This window comes from Medicago sativa, chromosome 1, assembly GCF_051527215.1.
Source record: "Medicago sativa cultivar Bolivia chromosome 1, Bolivia_mono, whole genome shotgun sequence".
In the NCBI taxonomy this organism is placed as follows: domain Eukaryota; kingdom Viridiplantae; phylum Streptophyta; class Magnoliopsida; order Fabales; family Fabaceae; genus Medicago; species Medicago sativa.
The window spans coordinates 86,765,933-86,791,612 of NC_140749.1; the positions used below are offsets into that span (position 1 = coordinate 86,765,933).

The 25,680-nt window shown below is 35.6% G+C and overlaps 2 protein-coding genes, 1 non-coding gene and 1 pseudogene across 4 annotated transcripts; all 4 read left to right on the forward strand.

Moving 5' to 3' along the window:
- The first annotated feature begins 4,519 nt into the window (after positions 1–4,519).
- Positions 4,520–4,626, forward strand: LOC146958626 (small nucleolar RNA R71). The gene has a single exon (XR_015025242.1). It is a non-coding gene; the product is annotated as a small nucleolar RNA R71 (small nucleolar RNA).
- Positions 4,627–15,158: 10,532 nt separating this feature from the next.
- On the forward strand, positions 15,159–18,476 carry LOC146958627 (uncharacterized). The gene is made up of 5 exons (XM_085740143.1): positions 15,159–15,733; positions 16,117–16,410; positions 16,442–16,731; positions 16,838–16,904; positions 17,655–18,476. Exons 1-5 carry the CDS (start codon positions 15,391–15,393, stop codon positions 18,065–18,067), a joined length of 1,407 nt encoding a protein of 468 aa, XP_085596269.1. The 5' UTR covers positions 15,159–15,390; the 3' UTR covers positions 18,068–18,476.
- On the forward strand, positions 18,347–19,898 carry LOC146958628 (pentatricopeptide repeat-containing protein At4g14850 pseudogene; annotated as a pseudogene).
- A 1,303-nt stretch (positions 19,899–21,201) lies between these two features.
- On the forward strand, positions 21,202–23,449 carry LOC146958629 (geraniol 8-hydroxylase-like). 2 transcript variants are annotated; one of them, XM_085740145.1, is made up of 3 exons: positions 21,202–21,669; positions 21,770–22,551; positions 22,664–23,449. In XM_085740145.1, the coding sequence occupies exons 2-3, from the start codon at positions 21,865–21,867 to the stop codon at positions 23,273–23,275; spliced, it is 1,299 nt and encodes a 432-aa protein (XP_085596271.1). In that variant the 5' UTR covers positions 21,202–21,669; positions 21,770–21,864; the 3' UTR covers positions 23,276–23,449. The 2 variants fall into 2 exon arrangements, with proteins under 2 accessions (XP_085596271.1, XP_085596270.1); XM_085740144.1 differs by having other exon boundaries at positions 21,202–22,551.
- Positions 23,450–25,680: the final 2,231 nt, after the last annotated feature.

The following is a 25,680-nucleotide window of genomic DNA, read 5'->3' on the forward strand; positions in this document are numbered from 1 at the left end:
CATCAAACAACTGTTACTAAACTGTAATAGGTCACATGAAACAAAACAAATTCATTAATAAAACAAGTGCAGGAGCAATTACAATAGGGAAATGAGTTCAATGGACTTCGACATTAAAAAAAAAATAAAAAGAAAATACATCAAAAGAAAAATGACTGAAAAATAAAATACAAAGCAGAAAATGCTAATCCATCAGTAGATCAGCCCATATCTTGATCATCATCCGAGTGTTCATCCCCCGGTGTCCTCAATCCTTCAAAGATGCCATCCCCTTGATCTTGCTCGGTGGTATTGAAATCATCAGTGATTTCCCTCCTCATGCGCAGCCCATACTCTTCTTGATGTGTGAAATATTGCTCCATGTGCTCACGGGAGCCTCCAAACCTCTCATAAGACCCACGAATCGGACCCATATGCAATTGAGCCTCCGCAGCAAACGCAGCTGAGAACCTAGGACGGTTCACCCACAGCTGGTCCGAAGTCTCATTCATCCAATTAGCTTGCACATGCATGAATTCCTCAAGCTTTGGGTGAAGAGGAGCATAACCCCCTTGGCTACTACTCCCTCCTTGCTCCATTTGTTGTTGCCTTGCTGCCTCCCTCTCTCTTTCCTTCATATAGCCTTCATATTTCTTCACAAACCCATCCATGACCGAGTCGGTGATCGGCTTCATATTGCTTGTGTTGAGATCACTATCATAAGCCGGCACCAACTGTTGCTCACACAACCAATTAATTAAGCTTCCATGTCCCAATTGTGTGGTGTTCCCGGTTGCTAGATCATGAAGACTATTGGCCAAGAGGCGGCCAATATCTATGGGGTGCCCCTTGATGATGGCATAGACAGCAAGCACCCTCTTGAGAGGAATTTCAGAAGTGCAAGATGCACTCTCAAGAGTCTGGACCACATATGATACCCACGCCTTGGGTACCGGCAGCATCTCCGCATAAGTAAGCATCCGGGACTTTTTCCAAGTCGACCCAGGCCTACACATGGTGGTGATGATCTCATCAAAGATATCCTCTGTAATCGCAAATCTCTCCCTCCTCAATTTTTCTACCCAACACTCCGCCGGTGCTTGAACATTCAGCCATGCGTTGAGAGCATCCGGGCTGAAATCAATATACTTCCCTCGAACAAAAGATTGAAAGGGTGTATCGGACACCCTTGCATTTGCAAAGAATTCGACGATCACCGTTTTGTTGTTTGCCTCGTCGATCATTTCATTCAATCTCGTCCACCCCCTCCTTCTTAATTCAGACTCAAAGAAAGGATATTTCACTAGTTTTGTGAAATCAAACTTCCTCTCCCCTATGACTTCGAAACTTTTCATAGATTGATGGAACTCTTGGGCTTGGTCATTGATGAAATGGATGGCGTTTTCGGGTGGTTCGGATGCGGCACGAGGGCGTTTGGATTTGCTTGTGGATGGTTTGGGGTTGGTGGCTTTCTTTGAGCGGGTGTTTCTTTGGTTGGAGGCCATTTGTGGTTTGGGAAGATGGTGAATGGGAAGTTTTGTGAAGTTTGGGAAAGTTTTGAATGGTTGTGGTTTGATGGTGGTTTGGATTGATGAATTTGTGATTGGAATGTGGTATGATGATGGTTTAGGAAGTGAAAAAGAGATGAAGATGAAGAGAATTCGTGAATGGAAGTTTAGGGAAGTTTTGGTAGAGAAAGGTATGAAGAATGGAATGAAAATGATGATGAACAGTGAAGGATTTATAGGTCTGTCTGGTCAAAATCGCGGCACGCCAAAAAGCAAGGCGCGGCGCGATTTTGTGTTGCAACGGCTAGTAACGGCTAGTTTTTAACGGTTGGGAAGTTTGGTGGGTTTGTAACGGCTAGTTTTTGCAACGGTTATGAATCTTTCAAGCAAAATCGCGCTGCGGCCAATTACAAGGCGCGGCGCGATTTCTTTAAAACAGGGAAAGGGTTCTCCTGTTCTTCAAAATCGCGGCACGCCAAAAAGCATAGAGCGGCGCGATTTTGATGAAACAGGTAGTGTGTTTTGCTTCCTCAGGCCAAAAAAATTGTTTTCTTGAAAAAAAAATGCCTGAGTTCCTTTAAGTTCTGAAAATTTTTGAGGAGAGAATCATGCAAGACATCAGTACCTTGCATGATTTTCTTGGCAAGAGGTATATTTTGAACAAATTTTTAAACTTTCCTGCCTTGTATTAAAAGAAAAGAAAAATATTTTTGTGTTTTTATTTTTGAAAGCAATAAAATCATACCTGAAAAATAAATAGTGGGTTGCCTCCCACTCAGCGCTTCTTTACCGTCACTAGCTTGACTGATGACTATCCCTAAGGATCAGTTGATGTGGCTCCCTCTTCATTGTTTGGGAGTCCTCCTTCACGGTACCGTTTCAGCTTTTGTTCCTTACCCTTGAAAGTTCCTTGTGCACCAGACTTCTTTAGGTCCACAGCTTCATCAACAAGCTTGTTTATTGCCAACCCTTCGTCACAGTACCTCCTAATTCTTTCTAAAGTATCAGAGAGAGTTGAAAGCATACACCATTGAAAAGCAGCCGGCCCATTACGCATCCCACAGGGAATCCTCTTATAAGCCAATTTACCACCTGGACCAGTGGTAGTAGTCTTTATTTCATTTTTACCCGTTGTCAATCCCCCATACTTGTTGTCACGGATGTCTCCTGATGATTGTTGCTGCATCTGTTCTTTGCTTACTTCCAGTTGCTTAACACCCTCTATCTTTCCAAGATCTTCAATCACTTCTTGTCTGTCTATAGATTCCACACTTTCCACCTCCTTAGATTGAATAGGTTGAGATTTAAGGGTTTTATCTTCGACTGTTTCTTCCACAACGTCAATCCGGTAACACTTGGGATTCTCATCTTGGTGCTTCATTGCCTCAAAGATATTGAAGACTACCTGCTCCTTATGGAACCTCAACATTAGCTCTCCACGTTCAACATCAATCAAAGCACGACCAGTTGCAAGGAAAGGTCTTCCTAGAATGAGTGGCATGTCTTCATCTTCAGCCATGTCTAGGACCACAAAATCTGCTGGGAACACCAAGTCATTAACCTTGACTAGCACATCTTCAAGTATACCGACAGGATAAGAGATCGACCGATCAGCTAAAGTAATGGTCATTCTTGTTGGTTTTGGTTCCCCACACTTAAGCTTCTTCATCATTGAAAGAGGCATCAGATTGATACTTGCTCCCAAGTCACATAGAGCTCTACCAATGTCTACCGGTCCAATTGAACAAGGGATAGTAAAAGCTCCAGGATCCTTCAGCTTAGGTGGCAGTTTCTTTTGAAGAATAGCGCTACAATTTTCAGAAAGTGCTATGTTCTCATCATCCTTAGGCTTCCTTCGTTTAGTCAACAAGTCTTTCATGAACTTAGCATACAACGGCATTTGATCAAGAGCTTCACCGAAAGGAATATTCACCTGGAGTTGTGAGAAAAGTTGCATGAACTTCTTGAATTGGCCTTCATCCTTTTCTTTCTTCTTTGAAAGGTGAGGGTATGGAAGCTTCACATATGATGGAATAACCTGTGGTTTGTCTCCATCTTTCAGAATTTGACTCTTCGACTTTCTCAAGATTGAATCTTCATCAATTAACTTCTCACTTTTTTCTCCCTCTATTTTTTTCTTCCTTTCATTTTCAACTACTCCATGATCATTCTCTTTTTCAACTACACCCTCATCATTTTTTTCAACTACATCATCCTCCTCTACCTCAACTACATCATCAACCTTCTTTGGAGCTTTTGGAACTAAAGGTGTCAAAACCTTTTTGCTCCTCAATTCAATAGCATTACAAGACTCATTCTTAGAGTTATCTTTAGTGTTACCTGAGAATCCGCCTTTACTTTGTTCAGCCAATTGCTTAGCTAATTGCCCCAGTTGAGTTTCAAGCAGCTTCCTAGAAGCTTCATTGTTCTTTCTTTCAGCTTCTTGACTCTTCTTCATCTCTTCAAAGTTGCCTTGAGTCATCTTCATGAAGTTCATCATAGTTTCCTCAAGAGCTGATGGCTTCCTTTGCTGTTGTTGAGGAGGAGTGAGCATCTGAGAGTTCAAAGCATTGTTATTTGAGTAGCTTAGATTAGGATGCTTGTTGATGCCTGAATTGTAGTATTGATTCTGCCTTTGATAACCTCCCATGAAGTTAGCTTCTTCATTTGACCCTTCTGGAACACATTCACCGTTGGGATGTTCTTCACCACATAAGTCACACTTGATTGCAGCTACTTGTTGTTGCTTTTGAGCCAAAGTGAAGCCTTGAAACTCCTTAGTTAGAGCTTCGATCTGTTTATTCATCGCTGCTTGGTTAGCAAGGATATCAGTTTGTTCACTCACCCCAAACACTCCTCTTTCCTTCTTTTTAGCTTCAGCACGATACTCATTTCCAGCCATGTTTTCTATCAAAGCTTGGACTTCATGATCAGTTTTGCTCTTGAGACTACCTCCCGCGGAAGCATCTAAGAACATTCGAGTGTTTGGTGTTACCCCCTCAGTGAAGATTTGGAGGTATTGCTTCTCGGTGAACTCATGATTAGGGCATCTCTTGAGAAGCAAATTGAATCTCTCCCAAGCATCATACAATGATTCACCTTCTCCTTGCTTGAAGTTAGAGATCTCCATCTTCTTGTCCCAATACTTAGACATAGGGAAGTATTTCTCCAAGAACTTCAGCTCTAACTCTTCCCATGTTTGGACAGTCCCGTTTGGAATTGTTAGCAACCAATCTTTTGCTCTTCCCGTCAAGGTGAAAGGAAACAGCCTTAGCTTCTTTTGTGCTTCAGTCACGGTGGCTGGTTGCACACAAAACTCGCAGGTTTCAGCAAAACGGCTCAAGTGTTCATGAGGACTCATAGCTTCAGTCCCATCGAATTGCTTGTCCCTCAAACCGTTGAGGACAGTTGTCTTGATGTCGAAAGCTACGGGGTTAGCTGGTTGAAAAGTGTGGGTCAGTTGACCGCGATGAGTGGCTAACCCGTAGTCTCCAAGCTTAGGTCTTGGTGGTACAACTCCTTCTCCTTCCATAGTTGCAGATTTAGGAGAAGAGATTGTTTCAGATTCACTTGAGAGTTGCTCCGGTACTTGTTCTCGAACACCCGGTGGAACGGATTGAGCTAACCTTTGCGATCGGACAGCTTTCCGAAGTGCTCTAGCAGTCCTTTCAATTTCCGGATCGTACTCTAAATCGTCCGAGCTCTGTTTACCTCGCATAAACAGCAAAATACCTTAGTAGCACTGCACAACGCAAAGTAATCAAGTGAATATGAAAACAGAAAAATAAAAATTAAAAACAGAAAAATTTAAATTGCAAAAACCCTAAATTATAACGTAATTGCCTTGTTGAAATAAATCAACAGTCCCCGGCAACGGCGCCAAAAACTTGATAGAGGTTTGGCAAGTGCACCAAATACTATCGAAGTAGTAAAAATATCGATCCCACGAGGACTGTTTTTAACTTCAATAATTCAATTTCGTTATAAAAGTAGGATGTATAAAAGGTTATTTTGTTTTGCCACTAGGCAGTAGATTTGGTTTGATTTTAAGAAATCAAATAATATAGTAAAGATTTGATTAAGAAAATAAGAGAGAAAGATGAGATCAGATCCGTTGAATCCTCTAAGTTCCCCTAATTGGTCTACTGCACCTATTTGTTATGAACCCTCTTCTAGTTTACGATGATTAACAAATTAGCCCTAATCAATCCCTTGAGTTAGGACCCTCTTCTTAAACTACAGCCCCTAATTCCTTAGGTGGTCTAATAATTCTTGAAGGTTTTACCGAACGTTAACCTATTATCACTAACAAACGATTATCTATTCCTAGACTAACCCTGTTTATTAGAACAATTCAATTAGGTCTAAGTTGAAAGCCATGGTCAGTGGTCATTCATTCTCACGAAATCAAGTTATATGTGATCAAGATATAAAAAGCATTAAGAACAATTGAATTGAATAAACTAGAATTGAATTCATAAACAAAATAGAGTTTCACAGCAACATGTGTCAATTAGGGTTACAAAGATTCATCTTGGATCTAATCTCTAAGAGAGTTAGCTACTCATAATTGAGTTTACAAATAGCATAATCAATGAAATAATTAAAACATACATGAATTGGTAAAAGGTTGAAGAAATCGCCCTTCTAGCCGTCTCTGATGTCTCAAAATCGCACTTTGCTCTCCAAAATCGTAACCCTTGTTCTTCAGATTGAGTGCAGTATTTATAGAAGTCATGGGCCTGACCCATCAAAATCGCGCCACGCCTTGTTAATTGGCGTGCCGCGATTTCCCTCAAACAGGGAGGATGTAATTTTGCTTCAAAAATCGCAGCACGGCTTGAAATTGGCGTGGCGCGATTTCCTTCGAACAGACTTCAATATTTAAGCTTTTTGCACTCCAGAACAGTATAAATTGCATGAGAACTCTATCAAAATGTCACAATAAGTCCCTAATATTACGTAATGACAGAATGTCATCACTACTCTTATAATTGTGGAGAGAAAGAGTGTTGATTAGTGTATTTAGGCATATATGACGCTATTTCATGAATTCAAATATCCTATCTCCTATATATACATTCGAGCATAGTTTAAATAAATAATCAACATGACATTCTTCTTTCATCTATTTAAATCAATGACACATGTCATTATGATGTACAAACCATACAAATAATTATTTTACTACAAATATAAATAAAATAACATGGGAATCCTAAAAAAATACGGCACAACTATTAATCACTGAATCCTAAAAAAATAACATGGGAAAAATATTTGTTATTGGTAAATATTATTATTTTTATGAAACAAAGGTGATGCTAGATGTTCCCTAAAAAAAGGTGATGCTAGAAGCACTACCCAAATTCATTAAGGAAAAAAAATAGAAATACGAAGAAAGAAAAGGGAAACTAGATCAACACATTTTCAAAAAGACATTTAAATAGGCGTATGGATCGTCTGCCAACATAGAAAGGACTCAAGTTCCAACAGCTCCCTAACTTCTAAGTATTAGTAAGCCATAAACCCCCTTTCGAGCCAAAACAACCAATTACGAACCGAATCCACAGATTCACGGTGGTCTTGAAACTTCAGCCAAAGTCCAGATCGAGGGATGAACAAACAATAGAAATCTATCACATTTCACCAACGACGCAAGAAGCAACCATAGAGGATAAAATCTTTTAAGTATGATGAACGACTACTACCGTCAATACGGAGCATCTACACACCTAGCCCTTTGAAGCAACATCAATATAAACAAGTCATGTTGAATCAAGATATGCATCCAACAAAACAGCGCTAGAACTAAATAACCTAGATTTTCCAGATTCAAGATTTTCAGACCAAATCACAGAGCCAGAACAAAGCCACCACCCATCTTCATCTCCACGAAACAAAACAAAACAAATGTCAAAAATATAAACGAAAAAAACATAGCAAAAACCAGATCGTAAAACTCATGATCTGACATAATCCACCTCAAAAAACTAACTCATAACCGCGTCGATGTCAGAGCAGTACAAAGACAACGACGACGTTAAATGAAACCAGTGACCACAACAGAATCAACTCACACCAAGACTGTGAGAGGACAGTCGGGGCGACGCTTCACCGACGATGATCTAAAACCTATAAATATATTTTTCTTTTATGCATAAAGACACGAGACATATATTTATCATTAATAAACATAAATATAATATGAGACACATATTTGTCATCATTGCGGCAAAAAAGATACGGACATATTTAAAATTCACGGGATAAATAATTTTCATCAACAAATAAAAAAATAAAACAAGTTGAGATTGAAAAATAATGGTCTATCACCCGTGCATTGCACGGGTTAACACACTAGTAAAAAGCAAACATGAAAAAAAAAACTACTATGTCAAATACACTTTTTGATTTATGATTACACAAATTTCGAAAGCTAATTCATGACCATCAACTTTTCAAACTCAATACATTTTCCTTCATCATTTCAAAAGCATCTTTTAACAATATAATTGCAATACAAATCTCTTCTTTGAAATCAACCAACACATATAACTTACCTAATTACATAGATTTGCTCTCTATTCTACCACATTTATCAAGCACATATAATAAAAAATTTCCTCTCTATGTTATATTCTTACATTCAAAGTAATAAACAAAATAATAGATAAGTAAGAAATAGATATTTTTAAAGTTTATATAAATTCTACACAATTAACTAGAGGTAATTATTTTCTAGCAGATATTATAGGATGTTGATACATTTTCTACGTATAATTGACACCGAACTTGACATCTCGTCTCAAGGACAAATTTTTTCATTTGACAGTGGTTTTCCAATGTGTTTTTCTATATTTTCACAAACTTTTGTGGTGATTTCATCTTTATCGAGAAACCATCCAATTTTATGACACTAAACATACATACACCATCTGATCACGATTATAAGCAAAAATCTACATTTTAAATTCATTCAATTAATGATGCATACGATCTTTATTATATATCACATTCATCATTTAATGAATGAATCTAAAATATTCTAGTTTGTGAACAATTAATTCATCTAAATAAATTGCAAAACACAATATTTAAAAAAACTTTAGATGATAAAAACAATGTAAAAAATGCGGTTGATTCTCATTAATTTCGATGATTCCACGATTTTCCACTTCATGCTCTCTTGCAAATTCATTTTAAGGCAAAATATTTCATCCGTCTATAATTATAAGACTATTTTAAAAAAAAAAATTGTCTCTAAATATAGGACTAATTATAAATTTTTAGATGTATTAATTACTTTTTTCCAACTATATCCTTTTTTTTTTGACAAAAACAAAACGATATCCATTCATTCAAATTGATAGTGTACATCAGATACAAACATCGCTAAAAACGTAAAGGGTGAATCTGCGAACAAACTCACAGCACCCAAGCTAATAGCATAAAACGGCAAAATGCCTACAAAAAATATGATAAAACCTAAGTCACAGAAATTCACATGCTTCCGGATCTGCAACGTTGACGCCCAAATCATTTGTTGAATTTGTAATTGACTGATGTCGATCTTTCAATAGGAATCAAACGAACACCGCGACAAGACGCGAAATCAAACGCCGCACAAGGCGATGAACAACACAACGCCGCACTTAGACGACGAAATCACAAAAAAAAACACAAAAGAAGAAACTTGATCTATGTGAAAAGCACTTATTTAGATTGAAAGAAAAGAGAAAAAAGATGTAGAGGGGTGATTCTAGGTCAAAAAATGACCTAAAACCACCCCTCCTCGATGAACGAAGGGGAAAGAAAGTTTAGAGAGAAGTTGGAGTTTCCCTCACTAGAAAACTAGGGCCGGCTTTTTGAAATTTGTGTTTTCCAACTATATCCTTATTAATACTACAAATTATCTTGTAATATGAAAATTCAACATTAAATACATTTAATAAAAAAAGGGCAATTTAGTAATAGTAACGTATTTTGAAGACATATTCATTACTTCAACATCTTTTCTTAATACCCGTGATTTTTGTAAACTGTTCTTATAAAAAGGGACAAAGAGAGTAATAGGAGTTACTATCAATTAATTTTGAGGATTGACTTGCCAACTCAATCACGAATGCCAACATATTTAGAGCATTACTTTTCCCACCCTATATATTTCTCGTGCGCCCTATTTTTTCCAAAAATACCCCTGTCTGGATTTTGTTTTCCGAATTACATTGTTAGGATTTTCCGGATTTTGAAATTCGGAATGCTCTTTTTCCAGAATTTTTTGATTTTAGCCTTTCAAATTTGTAAAATAAAATGCAAATAAACATAAAAAAAAAACAGAATTAAAAAGAACACAAAGATAAAAAGAAATCATTTTATTAATATATGAATAATAATTACAATAATATTGAAACTTTTTAAACTTATTACATAAGAACCTAAAACTATTTCTAATCTCCTAAGAGTCTAAAACAAACTCATTTTATTAATATAAACAGAAAAGTAGAAAAGAAAAATAAACAACCAGAAAACCTACCTCCCTGGAGTAAAACTAAATCTAGCTTTACCTGAGATTTTTGTAAACTATTCTTATAAAAAGGGACAGAGAGAGTAATAAGAGTTACTATCAATTAATTTTGAGGATTGACTTGCCAACTCAATCACGAATGCCAAAATATTTAGAGTATTACTTTTCCCACCCTATATATTTCTCGTGCGCCCTATTTTTTCCAAAAATACCCCTGTCCGGATTTTGTTTTCCGAATTACATTGTTAGGATTTTCCGGATTTTGAAATTCGGAATGCTCATTTTCCAGAATTTTTTGATTTTAGCCTTTCAAATTTGTAAAATAAAATTCAAATAAACATAAAAAAAAAAACAGAATTAAAAAGAACACAAAGATAAAAAGAAATCATTTTATTAATATATGAATAATAAGTACAATAATGTTGAAACTTTTTAAACTTATTACAAAAGAACCTAAAACTATTTCTAATCTCCTAAGAGCCTAAAACAAACTCATTTTATTAATATAAACAGAAAAGTAGAAAAGAAAAAAAAACAACCAGAAAACCTACCTCCCTGGAGTAAAACTAAATCTAGCTTTACCCCAAAAAGGTTGATCAAATGGGTGGGGGGAGGGGAGGGTACTGAGGTAAGGTTTGTTTTCGGGGTGAAAGAGACCTCGATGGTCAATATGACACCCAGACAAACCGTGTTTCGTTGCAGCGCATTGCCTTCCCCGTTTACCGGTCATATAACCCCTGAGTTTCTAAAGTAGCCTAGTTTTAAGAAAGGCCAACGATAAAAACACACTATGCATAGAATGAACATGAGGAGGGGAGGAGAGAGTTTGAGAAATGGTGTGAAAAATGTGAAGGTTTTGGAGGCTATTTATAGGATTTCCTTAAGCATAGGTTATGTCAACACTTAATTCTTAGTCAAAAAACGTGTTCAAAGGAGTTTTACCAACCATTAATGCTGGTAAAAACCTTTGAAAACGTGTTTCTTGTGGTGCAGACCACCGGCCAAAACAAACTGATGCAGTTCGAATTTCATAATCCGGACAACTCTAATGGTTTCTGGATTATGTAATTCGAATTTTTACAATATTGGGGCAAACTGATGGATGTTGTGCACCTTCTGTGGGTGAGGGACATTCCAGATTTTATAACCCGGACAACGTTCATGTAGTCCGGAATATAAAATCCGTAACCCCTCAGTTTATTTTGGCCAGTGCGTTTCACCAAAGGTTTGGTCGGTTAGTGGAGTCATTAATGCATTTTTGGAGGTTAGCATTTAAAAAATGTTTTTATTGACTGAACTTATGACCTTAGAGTTGTTTAAGGCTATAAAAAGGCTTGGATATTGAACAATTTCCTTCTTTCTTCACTTCACCTCCTTTCTTACATTTTCTTCAATTTTTTCTAGTTTTTTAGGTGTGTCTGTGGTGTCAAGGTCATTGTTGACCGTTCATATGACCCCTGCAATTGCATTGCAGCTTATGTGGGGGTTATATAACGGTCAACAGAGACCCTTGACATTAAAGAAAGACACAAAAATTTCATATCGTTTTTGTCCGAATTTTAGTTTTCGGAAACACTAACAATCTGGTTCAGATTTTATTTTTCGGACCAGGGGTAATTTTGGAATTTTTGCAGGGCGCAGAAGAACACAGGAGGGTGGGAAAAGTAAATCCCAAATATTTAACCCTGGCAAGAAAATTTGTTTGCAATATTTAAAGAGACATCAGGAACATGAATATAATTTTCTCTTAATTTGTTAGATCATGTTTCGAAGATAAATAAGATCTTATGTTGCTTTAGTTACAAATAGAAGTGTCCATGATAATCAAATCGGGTCTCCATAAATGACCTCATAACCAAATTGAGCAATTTTTAAAAACTCAAACCAACTTTTAAAAAACTCAATTAACCCTTCTATAGTTGGCAATTTATGCGGCCTTTAAAACTTGATCACAACCCACATATTTGAGGGGTTAAAAAGCTCCAAAAAAACTCCTTTAAAACTAGAAGTCCTAACTCAACTGGCAAATGTCAAAATTGCAAGGCTGGACGTCGTGACCCGGGTTCGAATCCGAGACCTCACGGTTGTGTGTGAGTTTAATTTCAGTGGATTACCACTTCATCTAAGAGCAAAAAACAAAGCTCCAGATGTTTTCTTAAAAAAAAAGCTCCAAATGTTAAAGAGTCTCCAAACCAAAAGATTAGACATGGCAACGGGGTGGGGCGGGGACGAATTTTAAATACCCGACCCCGCCCCAGTTTCACTCTAACCAGCCCCCCCAAACTCGGCGAGGATAGAGACTTTACCCCTCGACCTGCCCCCAACGGGGACGGGTTTCCCCGCCCCGCCCCAACCCCCACCCGCAAAAACTATAGCAAAAAAAAACACAGTAAGCCTATTTAACGGTATAGATCTATACACACACAAAAATGCCTAAAAGGTGGCACCAAATATTGGGAAGGAACCTAACAATAACATTATATTTCAATGTTATTAAAATTGTTCAGCTTTGATCACGCATGAGAAACAGGACAAGATAAAAAAATGGAAAATTTAAGAACACGGAAGAAGACGAAAAACAATTACTTACTGAAGAGATGCGTTGCCGAAAAGAGTGTTAGAGTGAGAAGAGTGATTTGAATTCGAATTAACGTTGGGATTCTTGAATTCAGCCAAACTCAAACTTTGTGGGTATCAAGACGAGTTTGGTTTGAGGAATGAAACAAGGGTCTTGCTAACCAATGCCCTCAGGGCAATGGTTAAGGAAACTAAAAGTAGTAGTTTTGCATTGGAAATTATATCCTTTTGACTTTTAGAAAGTTGAATTCAACACTTTTCACCATTTTTCAATAAATTATTTCTATTTACGTTCTCTTAACCAATGCCCCAAGGGCACTCTTTAACATTTCCCATAAAACAAATATTTCTTTACTTTTATAGGCTATTAGTTAATGAGTTCCCGGATAAAGATAAAAGTATTTTACAAATCTATTTGTATGGATTATATACCGAATAAATCGTTTATATACATCTGCTAATTTAAGTAAAATAAGGGTGATAAGGTAAATTTGCATATACGGATGCTGGGGGGGGGGGGGGGGGGGGGGGTGGGTGCGGGGAGGGTGTAAGTATCCCCCGACCCCGCATTAAAACTCTGAATTTTCCCCGCACCAGCACCCGGACCTAGTTAACTTGACTTTTCCCAGTTAAAATCGGGGCGGGGACGGGTGGGACCGGCGGGTGCAGGTTGTGTTGCCATGTCTACAAAAGATCCCTTAGGATTAAAGTTGACCTCCAATTCCTAATTTTTCTACCAAATTTATTTTTTATAATTTTTTTTAGAAAAACAATTTTGTTATGAAAAAAAAATTCAAATATTTTGGAACTTCTTTTAGAATAAGATTTCCAAAAAATATTTTTTTCTATGAAAATTTTTGAATTTTAAAAAAATGAGCTCAAAGTCCCCAAACATAGCCCACAAAAAAATAACATAATGGGACCGGAAAATTGTTTTTCCCACTTCACACAAAGCTAAGAAACACCATAAAATGACAAGTTTAACTCCAAATTACATCGATAGTTAACTACTGCTGGTTAAAATCCAGCGACAATTAATTGCCGTTGGGGTTAAACTTCTTATTTTATGGTGTTTCTAAGTTTTGTTTGAAGTGGGAAAGCGATTTTCATGGGATTGAGGAAAAAAAAATATTTCAGTTAAGGCCAAAAATTAAGGGTTTAATAGGGCTTAATAAGTGGGCCATTGTTTTTTGAGAATTTTATGGTTGTTTTTAATAGCTCTAGACTCATCTAAGCCCACAAACAAGAAATATCGGGTACAATTTTAAGATTAGGTTTTGTTAATCGGTTTCATAATATTTTCTTCTTCTCATACCTCAAGGCTCATCGTCCTTTATTTGAAATGCCTACTTTCTTCATCGTTACATTCATTTGTTGAAGATTTCGTAGACATTCAATCACAATGTCATTAATGGGAGAAAATTATCCAGATACGATTTCATCCTTAGGTGAAGATTCTTTGGACTTAATAGACACAGCCACATCAGGTATAAGTTCTTAATTAAGAAATATTTTTACATTATGATACTTCATATATTCATGTCGATGATATTGATTTATTGTGAAATTTGATCCGATTTTCAATGAAGGTCTTCATATTTATCATGGTTGTGCTTATAATGACAATCTGATCTTTGGTTTTGTACTTTGTATCTTCTTATTTCAAGTACTATTATTGTGAATAAGATGATGGAATTAACATATGCTTATGTCACTTGATGTGAATAAGACCTTGTCGTGAAATTACTGTTCTGTCTTAAATATAGATTGAATTTTTTATTCTGTCTCTCTATGTGTGTGTCTGCGTGGGTGCATGTGCGTGCGAGTTGGTTTACTTTGTGATGATTGTATTTATGATGTAATTGGAATGTTGAGATGCATGCCATATGTGATCCATTTTGCATTGAGGTAATTTTATTTGTATTAAACGTTAAAATTGATTTCCACTTTATTAAAATATCAATTTATTATGTTAGAATAAACTGTGGTCTTGTTATCACATAAATGTCTGCAAAATCTTTTGATGTGAATGAGTCTATGTTAGCTTGATCTTACTTTACATACATATGATATGATATCTACATATTTGATGTTACTTCTCGACATATGTATATGTAAGAGTTTTGTGATTTGAATTTTTTTTTACTTTAGGAATCCTAACACTATACGTCTTGAAAATTACTCTTTAAACTACTCAAATTGCTCTCTTATTCCCTGCAATTATCCTTTTACCATCAACTGCCGTTTGAGATACTTTTAAATCAGTTAAAACAATTTACAAAATGATTGAACTCATTTGATAAACATTAAGCCATTACTTTTTCCATCCGATGAGGTTCTCGTGAGTCCTATTCAGATTCTAAAATCTGAAATATTTCAACGTATTTTTTAGATTTTTGTGCAATTCAGATTATAAAATCCGAACTATATATGACCCATGAGAAACTCATGATAAACTCATAGAATGTGAAAAGAAATAGTCAAACATTATAGTTGGACCAATGGGCCAGGTCACTTGTACATTTCTTACATCTGAACTAGTGGAAAGTTCGACCCAAAAAAAAAAAAAAAAAAACTAGTGGAAAGTTGACAAAGTTTTATTACCCGAAAACATAGGTTGTTTACGTAGGTTGTGTGTCATTGTGAGAAGTACGAGAAGACATTCATCAACCTACCTCTGACCTCTGTCAGTCACACTCTCTTCACTCTGTTTCATTGTTCTCAAACCCTTTACTACTTTTCCTTTCATCCTTCGTTTCCAACTTCACACCAAAAATCTCAAACCGATCAATCAAGTTGATGGAGCAAGAAGCAAACTCTGTGGCTAGCAATGGTGGCAGCAACTCATCAAATCTTGCGCCGGTGGCACCTGAACAATCCGGCGAAGGTTTACCATATGCGTCGGAGAATTTTCCAAATCCCGGTGACATTTGGCGGTGGAAATCCGGCAAGAGGATTTCAAATAACGGTAACTATCGAGACCGGTATCTGTATGTTCCTCATCGTCTTGCTGCAAACCGAAGCTCGATTATATTTAAAAGCAAGCTTTCCGTTGAACGCTATGTCAAAGAAAAGTTTCCTGACGTTAATATTACTGAATTTTTCGATTCATTCACATGGTCCATTCCTTCTGGTCTTCCAGGTCTGTTTTGTTGCTTTGTTCATATATTCTCTTTCTTTTAGTATAATCAGATGTGTTGGTGTCCGACATTGACATGTGTTGGATAGCGGACAAGCTTTCGATGAAAAATGTTGGTGCTACAAAAGTTGTTATTTGTTCTTCTTGATGTGTTGATTTGATTCTGAAAAATGAAAATGAAATGTGTTTTCATTTGTTGTACAAGAGATGCCGTTAAAATATTATGTTTATTGAAATGTATTGATATGAACCTTCAAAAAGTGATTTGGTAAGAACAATAGTCAAACCAAAAAACAATATGATCCTTATAAATTCGTTGAGTTTATATTATGTTTCTTTGGATTATTATAGTGCCATATAAAAAATAAGTTTGTTCTGGATTGTAGGCAACATGAATCCTAGAGGCAATATGAATCCTCTAGGCGATGATAGCCTTCTCAAACAGTTTGAGTTAGAAGAAGAGGCAGAATCCGATTTGCTCAGTGACATTGATGGATGCAAAGCTGGGAATAGTACATGCAGTAGCTTGATTTTGGAAAAAGAACATCCACCAATCATGCCTTGTGATCTCTGCTGTGCTGGACCTAAATTTTGCCGTGAATGTTGCTGCATTCTTTGTTACAAAACACTTGATCCAGCTTATGGTGGCTATAGTTATATCATGTGCAAAGTAACACAAGGCAATACTTTTTATGTGCAAAGTAACACAAGGCAATACTTTTTGTGGGCATGCTGCTCATTTGGAATGTGCTCGTAGATCTTACATGGCCGGCACAGTGGAAGAACCGATAGGATTGGATGCCGATTACTTGTGTCGGCGCTGTGATGGGAAAACTGAATTGATTTCTCATGCAAATGAGCTTTTGCTGACCTGTGAAGCTATTGACTCAAACAATGATATCAAGGAGAAAATTTTACACCTTGGTCTCTGTCTCCTGTGTAATTCACAGAAAGCCACTGCAAAGGAGCTTATGAGTCATTTTGCATTGGCATTGTCGAAGGTATTGTTAAACTACTTTCTTGTGATAGTAAAAATGGCTTTCTTGTTTTTCCTTTATTTTAATATTAAAAGACAGTAATATTGACCATTTTGGTTGTTTACTTCAGCTTAAATCTGGGACTAATCCTGAAGATATCTTGAAAGCTTATACCAATCTTGCAGCTCATTCTCCAGGTAAATGTTCTATTATTAATAGCCAAATTAATTATTTTTTTAGCATTTGTTGTGTGCTTATGAAGGTGAAAAATTCCCCTCTCCCACTCTAAGGGTGTTGATGAGATAGTTGAAGAGATCAAAATCATGTCTTGGAAGTGGAGATCAAAATCATGCTGAGTATTAATTACGCCAGTGAAGGGTGCCTCCTTGTTTATTTTATGAATGGAGTTGGAACCCAAACGATTGCTTGGGCAGATGATAGACTTTGTATTGATGTTTGGTTTTGTATATTTTTTTGCGTATGCTACTGTTTGCTTGTTGTGGCTGTGGTTCTGGTCTTCGGGTGCAGGGGGTTTTTAGCTTTGTTTTTTCGTTTCTTTCGTTGTTGTTGTGCAATGCGTTTGAATCATTATATGATATTTAAAGAGGATATCTCATGGGGGCTTGTTGTTTTGGTGGTAGCCTTTTCATTGTGGCATTGCTCTGTGTTAGGACTGTTTTTTGCGGTAGCCTTTTCCTTTTAGCTATCTCATGAGGGCTTGTTGTTTTTGTGTTTCGGTTATTGATGGGAGTTCTGCAGTTTTGTAACTGCCAATGTAGTTTACTTTAAAGGTGTTCTGCCTATATACGGCACCTTCGCTTTTGTGTGTTTTGTTCTACTCGCTTTTCTTAGACTTGTGCCTGGTTAGAGTTATGGAAAAAAATAGTTGCTTAAAAAAAAATGTTGAAAAGTAAATAACAAGTGTTGAACATTTTGTTTCTTAACAGGTTCCAATAATGGCAATGCTGCAATGGATACTTCAGATGATGATGAAAGCCCTTTAAATGTTAAAAAAGGAACAAAATCTTTTCGTTATCACTCTGAGATATTAAAGCTTGATGCTGAGTTTGATCAGACAATGGAGGCTTTTAAAAAGTCGCAGAAATATGAACTTAAGTTGGCAGAAGAAACCCTTAGGGAACAATTGAAACATTTAAATAATCTTTCTAAGCAACTCGAGAAAGATAAGTCCGAATTAGCCAATCAACCCAATGCTTCTCATTCAAGTGTCTTATTTCAAACTGTGAAGAAAGGAGAGGAACAACTAAGGCAGGAAGTAATGAAACTTGAAGAAATGAAGAAGATAGCCAAAGGTTTTGCCAGAACATCCGAAGATGTTTTAAAACACTTTGGCTTTTAAATTGCATTCTAAAATGATTACAGACAAGGTTTTACTGCAAAAGACAGTCTGAATAACAATTTTTCAATTGAAAAAATATATCTATTCAGACCCAATTCTACCGTGGATGTGCAACTATCACCGTGTTACCGATGTGCCTATGAGGATGATGTTTTCTGTTATAATTTTTTTCTTTTTGACAGTGAAATTTTGCTCTCAATCTTCAAATTTGAAATCATAGTTGTTTAGTAGGACAGGGACAATAGTGGAGAGAGATATGAATATGTTTTCCAACCTAACATGCGTAGTGAATCTGTTCACAAGTTCATGGTTTAGAGTTAAAGTATCGTCAAATATATGATGTATTTGTTGGGTGCAGTGCTTTTGATATGCGTTGCAAAACTGTTTTTCGTGTTGATGCTTTTAACTTGTTTGATGAAATGCCTCATAGAAACTTGGCCACTTGGAATGCTTATCTTTCTTTTGCAGTTCAAGATCAGCGGTGCGTTTAAGGAGTTTCTGTGTGCACAGAGAGCTGAACACAATTACATTTTGTGCGTTTCTGAATGCCTGTTGTGTGCATGGAGAGCTGAATTCGATTACGTTTTGTGCGTTTCTGAATGGCTGTTGTGTGCATGGAGAGCTGAATTCGATTAAGTTTTGTGTGTTTTTGAATGCCTGTGTTGACTTGTTGAGACTGAATCTAGTGCGGCAATTACATTCGTTTATAGTTCATTGTGGATTATAAAAAGGATGTTACTGTTGCTAACGGGCTTATTAATTTCTGTGGGAAATTTGGGGGGACGATGTTTCTGCTGAAATGATTTTTAGTAGAATTGGTAGGAAGAGGAATGTTGTTTCATGGTGCTCTATACTTGCTGCTCTTGTGCAAAACCATGAGGTAGAGAGTGCTTGTATGTTTGTGCTGAGCTTGGAGGGCTTGAATAGCGAGGTCGGTTCATGCTCTTGCTGTCAAGGCACGTGTTCATGTTAATACGTTTGTTGGGAGTGCAATTGTTGACTTGTATGGGAAATGTGGAAGTATAGAGAATGCCGAGCATGTTTTCAGTGAAATGCGTGAAAGGAACCTTGTCACATGGAATGCAATAATAGGTGGATATGCACATAAAGGTGACATTGACACGGCTCTGCGTCTATTTGAGGAGATGACATTGGGCAGCCGTGGTATTAAACCAGGTTATGTGACACTAGTTTCTATATTATCAGCATGTATTAGGGCCAGAGCAGTGGCGAGAGGCATGCAGATATTTGAAGAAATGAGATTGAACTATGGAATTGAACCAGGTGTTGAGCATTATGCTTGTGTTGTCGACCTTCTAGGAAGATCTGGTTTGGTAGACCACACTTATGAATTTATTCAAAATATGCCTACTCAACCCACTAATTCTGCGTGTGGAGCTCTACTCGGGGCTTGTAGGGTGTACGGAAAAACAAATTTGTGAAAAATTGCAGCAGAACAATTACGAGCTTAATCATGTAGACTCTGGCAACCATGTAGTGCTTTCTAACATATGCTTGCTTCTGCTGGCAGGTATTAATTTGAAACCATGCTAACTAGCTTTCCATCTTGAATTGCCTTGCTTGGTTAAATGAATTGATAATTTATTTTGATATTTTTCTTCATTTGCTAACATATTGAGTGGAAATTAAAGTGTTGTTGGCACTTTCATTTGACTCTAACATTATCATAGCTCTTAGTGCCATTAAGTTCATCTCAAGAATTGTTGGGAGAGAAATTATTGAGACATAATCATCGTTTTCATGGTTGTTGCTCTTGTAAAGACCATTGGTAACACTATTTTGTTATATTTATTTCATACATGCCTCAAAAGATACAGCAAAAGAAAGAGAAACAGAACAAAAGGAAAAAAAAAAATGTATACTTAGTCATAAAAATGTTATTTGCACACCATTTTTGCACCATCTTTTTTTTTTGGTCAAGAAGTGGAGTGTCCGGGGTTCGAACCCCGGCCCCTGCATATAAAATGCGATATCCCTACCAACTGAGCTAAGCTCGTAAATGTATACTCTGTATCTGTATTTTCTCAAACTAAAAAGATGGTAAGATGTAAGCATTATTTATTGTATGTTGAACCTTATTTTCAAAAAAAATTAAGGTTAAATATGTTTTTGGTCCCTGAAAATATACCAACTTTTCGTTTTAGTCCCTCTAAAATTTTCCTTCAACTTTTAGTCCCTATAATTTTTTCAATCTCTACTTTTGGTCCCTATTTTTAAGTCAAATTTTGTATTTTTTTAATGAAATTGTACATAAATGTGTAGAATATTGTAAAAATCTCTTCAATTTTTTTTTTTGAATTTTATAACAAAACAAAAAATTAAAATTTAACCACCAAAAATATAATTTTTTATGGGAGAGATTCTTATAATATTATACGTTTTTTTGTAAAATTTTATTAAAAAATATAAATTCTACATATGAGTTTACTTTAAAGGAGGGACCAAAAGTGAAGATGTAAAATTTTTTGGGGACTAAAAGTCGAAGAATTTTTTTAGAGAGACTAAAATGAAAAGTTGACATATTTATAAGGACCAAAAACATATTTAACATGGTTTGCTAATAACATACTACTAACAATGTTTTTTTTTAAAAGAATAATACTAACAATGTTGGTAACTGCTAAAAACACAATGTTAGTAACTCAACATTGTTCAAATCTTTCCTAGTTGACCTTTTCCTATAGGTCTTGACTAAATATCAATATATTTTTTGTTAAAGTGGTTGATTCTAATTAATTTCTTCGTCTCATAATTAAAAAGAAGCATCTTCAACTTTGTATCGGCCGGTACTTGGAAGTACTGTCCATATGTAAAATTGCCAAACCCATATATCTTAAGTCTTGATTACATCTTTTGACCAAATAATAAAAGACCTGGTCAATCATAGCCATAGGTGTGTCTAGTATGGAACAAGAAGATAGTTCTTTGTTAAATAGGACAAGTTAGTTGGTGATGAAATTCTTCCTGATAAAATTCCGTTTCACATAAAAAATAATAATTTAAACTTTAGTTTAAAATGTACAAGTTGAACTTATTCACAAATATCATATTTTTCGACAAAGGTTTAAAACAAAGGTTAAATATAAATGCCCTATAAGTACGGTTCAAATGGTAGTTGCATAGACATTTGATGTGTTAGACGTGGGTTCGAACCCAAAATTTAATCATGGCAGTGAGGATTTTTATTTAAAAGAAAAAGAAAGAAAGAAAACAAGTACATTACATGATTCTTGGACTTTATTTGCCGAAGTGATTTCGATTTTGAATTGGCTCAAAGAATTTACTGAAAGACTCAGTCTATGCACATATATGTAGTATATATTTTTCTTTCTACAAAATAGTCAACATTAATTTGATTTGAACCTACATTGTGGAAGTTTATGCCAAAATTAGATCATTAAACTAATATTAATTCAACTTGTGTTTGAAGGATCATGTATAAATTGGGTTGCCAGCAAAGGAGAGATGCATCAACCAACACTCTCTTGAGTTTGCTATCCTTCTTCCCTTACCATTACTATTTGTCATCACAAAATATTCACTCACATTGAGATCATCATTATCAAGAAACAATGGACTTTGTAAGTTGTACTATTGTTTTTCTGTTAACATGCTTATCCATTCATGCTCTTTGTTCACTCCTTACTAGAATAACTAAACCAAACTATAAGCTTCCACCAGGACCTTCCCCTCTTCCAATCATAGGGAACATCCTAGAATTAGGAGAAAAGCCTCATAAGTCATTGGCCAAACTTGCCAAAATTCATGGCCCTTTAATGAGTCTCAAGTTTGGCCAAATAACCACTGTTGTAATCTCCTCAGCAACAATGGCTAAAGAGGTTCTCCTAACTAATGACAAGTTCTTGTCAAAGAGAAACATACCTCAATCTGTGTCAGTTCTCAACCATGAGCAGTATAGTCTTGCTTTCATGCCCATTTCACCACTTTGGAAGGAATTGAGAAAAATATGCAACACTCAGTTACTTTCTCACAAGAGTCTTGATGCCAGCCAAGACGTCAGGCGTAGAAAAATTGAACAGCTTCTCAATGATATCCATCAAAGCAGTCAAATTGGTGAAGCAATAGACATTGGAACAATAGTGTTCAAGACTACCATAAATTTACTATCAAACACCATTTTCTCTATGGATTTGATTCACTCTAATGGTGCAGCAGGAGAGTTTAAGGATGTGGTGACGAATATAACCAAACTTGCTGGAACACCAAATTTGGCTGATTTTTTTCCTGCATTGAAGTTGCTTGACCCACAAGGCTTAAAAAGAAGACAAACAAAAAATGTAGGGAAATTGTTAGACATCTTTGAAGACTTGGTTAACCAACGTTTGAAGATGAGGGAAGGTAAAAGTGTACTAGACACCAATAAAGACATGTTAGATGCCATGCTTAACATTTCCAAGGAGAATGAGTTTATGGACAACAATATGATTCAACATCTATCACATGTACGTATAATATATATTTTCCCCCTCTTTCCTAGTTTCTTTTAATTATAATTTATTGTGATCAAGCCTAAAGGTTCACTTAATTAATGTAATTACTTTTTATTCTATATAGGATATATTTGTTGCAGGAACGGATACAACGACATCAACACTAGAATGGGCAATGACAGAGCTTATCCGCAATCCAGAAGCAATGCAAAAAGCCAAGAAAGAGTTGAAGCAAACAATAGGCTGTGGTGTGCCACTTGATGAGTCAAATATCACTGAGCTCCCATACTTAAATGCAATTATAAAAGAAACACTTCGAAAGCATCCACCAGTTCCATTTTTACTGCCACGAAAAGCTGAGAGAAATGTTGAGATAAGTGGCTACACTATTCCAAAAGATTCACAAGTTCTAGTTAATGTGTGGACTATATGTAGGGATCCTAACTTGTGGGAGAATCCAACATTGTTCTCTCCAGAAAGGTTTTTAGGGTCTGATATTGATGTCAAAGGAAGGAATTTTGAGCTTGTGCCATTTGGTGGTGGTAGGAGAATTTGTCCTGGTTTGCAACTGGCAAATAGGATGTTATTGTTAATGTTGGGTTCACTTGTTAACTCTTTTGATTGGGAACTTGAAGGTGGCATGAAACCAGAAGATATGGATATGGATGATAAATTTGGACTTACTCTTCAAAAAGCCAAACCCCTTCGAATTGTTCCTCTCCAATTAAGTACCTAAGGCCATTTCATATTCTTTATTGTCATATTTTTTAAGTAATTAAGGTCATATTTTTTATTAGTCATCTTTAGTTTTTCTGTTAAGGTCATTTCATATTCTTTATTGTAAATGTAAGAAAATAAGAACATTTTTTAATAAATATATTGTTAATATTGTATTAATGTTGTTAAAATATTGATGAAGAGTCTTTTTTTCCAGTTCTTGGAAAATATATTGTGCCTGTACTATGAGTAGTAAGTGAGGCACTAATAATTGCACTCTTCAAGCTATATTTCAAAGTTTAGAATAATAAACTACTATGTATACTGACTGTGCTTACTAGTTTGATTAGAGAATACATATATACTTAAAATATTTTTATTAATGAGAAAATAATAATTTGGTAAGTAAATGTATATTTAAGTGATTGAACATGTCTTGAAATATGATCATATAACTATGTATATTTTCCAGTTCTCTGGATCATGATAATTCTCTTTACGTTGAGTTTATGACAACATTCTATGCGATAGAAATTGCTTTTGACAAGAGTTGATATAATCTTTGATTTGAGTGTGACTCCACCTTAATTCTGGACGTCTTTAAATATATTGGTATTGTTCCTTAAAAACATAAAAGTAAAGTAGATGGTCCAATTGTACATGCAAAGCTTTCTTCTCAAATGCTCACTTGTGTTCTCTTATTTCTAGACTAGATTAAGTAATGTTTGCGCGTATAAATTTAGCTAACTTTGATCTTTCCACCACCAGACTTTATTTGGTGGATTTAATCCTTCCTTTTCATAATTATGAGTGTTTTCGTTATTAAATTTTGCTTTTTAATTTTAGATTTTCATGATTCACTTGGATTTTGTTTCATGTCCCCCTTTTACTTTATTATCTTCTTCTATTTATTAAATAAAATTTGACTAGAAATTTTAAATTGGATTAGTGGCACCAACTTAATTGAGATAAGGGGTGTAAATGAATATCCACGAGTGCTGATAGTATGGTATTTGTGTGTGTCCTATTGGATAAATATGATATTCGTGTTCTTTCTATATATAGGCGGATATCCGTTACGAGGATAATGCACGAACTTTGAGGTATCCACAGATATATAGAGATATCAATGAATAATTTTTTTTTTTAAAAATTGTTAATATTTTTTATAATTATCTAAAATTTAACAACAAAAGTTCATCATATTCATGCATAGTAATATCCATACATTTCATTTCTAAAAAAAAAAAAAAAATTAACCACGTTTAACAAAAACAAAATTCTTTGATTCAACAAAAATATAACTGAAGTTCATGACATTTAACAAAAACAAAGTTCGTTGATTCAACAAAAATATAAATAAAGTTTCTTGTTTTAAAGGAGAATTGAAGCGTTGCTTACTAATACCATATAGTATTAGGGGGGTTTTCCACTAAAGTAGAGATGATAATAAGGTTATTTATGAAATTTAATTACGTATAATAGAGGGTACAGATGTCTGCGGGTGCAGATATCTTCAAATTCGCATCCGCAACCATTAAATAACGAATAATTGAAATATCTGTTTATTTTACTTATGAATATCCGTTAAGGTACTGTCTTGTGTCGTGACGGATATATCTGCATGTGCGAACTTTTTTGTCATCCCTAATTGGGATGATTGCCCCTATGTGATTGATTTGGGTTCGCGGTGCTAATCCATCACACATCTAACTTCTTCTCGTTGACTAAAACAAAGTTACATGTTAGAGAAACCTTACCTTCGTATCATTTGATTAGTGAAATGATATTTATACAATCATTATTTGGCAACCTTTGTGACAACTTTTTCTCTTATACTCATTATATTTTTACTCTCTCTCTCTCTCTCTCTCTCTCTCTCTCTCTCTCTCTCTCTCTCTCTCTATATATATATATATATATATATATATATATATATATATATATATATATCTATCTTACTTACTAAAGCTTGTCAGGTCAAGCTAACCCTAACCCTAAAATTAACCTAGCATTTTCCCTCCCATTTCTAACGCATTAATTCCAGGTTTGACCTCCTCACCCTTAATACACGCCATAAATACATTTAAATTTAGGTTGTTTGGCAATTCATTTCATTTAAACCCTTAATACACGCCATAAATTCATTTAAATTCAGGTTGTTTGGCAATTCATTTCATTTAAGGACACAATTGTTTGGAAAATAAAATAATATGGTTGCAACATCCTTTATTATAAAAGCTAGACTTGCTTGGCTATCATGTTTGCCCTAATCCTCCTTAATTTGCCCTAATTCCCTAGCTTTTTTCCCTCCTAAACATGTACTAATTGCTCGAGTAATCTCATCCGTTCAAGCACTTGATCACATCCGTTTATTCAAACTTGAAAAAAGTTCTCTCACTTCGTTAATGCAATTGAATACGT

Bases quoted from the DNA above. Each gene is read 5' to 3' on its own strand.
- LOC146958627 (XM_085740143.1), top strand. From the start codon at position 15,391: ATGGAGCAAGAAGCAAACTCTGTGGCTAGCAATGGTGGCAGCAACTCA. The intron at 16,411-16,441 runs GCAATACTTTTT...AAGTAACACAAG, and splicing joins CATGTGCAAAGTAACACAAG to GCAATACTTTTTGTGGGCAT. The intron at 16,905-17,654 runs GTAAATGTTCTA...GTTTCTTAACAG, and splicing joins TCTTGCAGCTCATTCTCCAG to GTTCCAATAATGGCAATGCT.
- LOC146958629 (XM_085740144.1), top strand. From the start codon at position 21,661: ATGGACTTTGTAAGTTGTACTATTGTTTTTCTGTTAACATGCTTATCC. The intron at 22,552-22,663 runs GTACGTATAATA...TATTCTATATAG, and splicing joins TGATTCAACATCTATCACAT to GATATATTTGTTGCAGGAAC.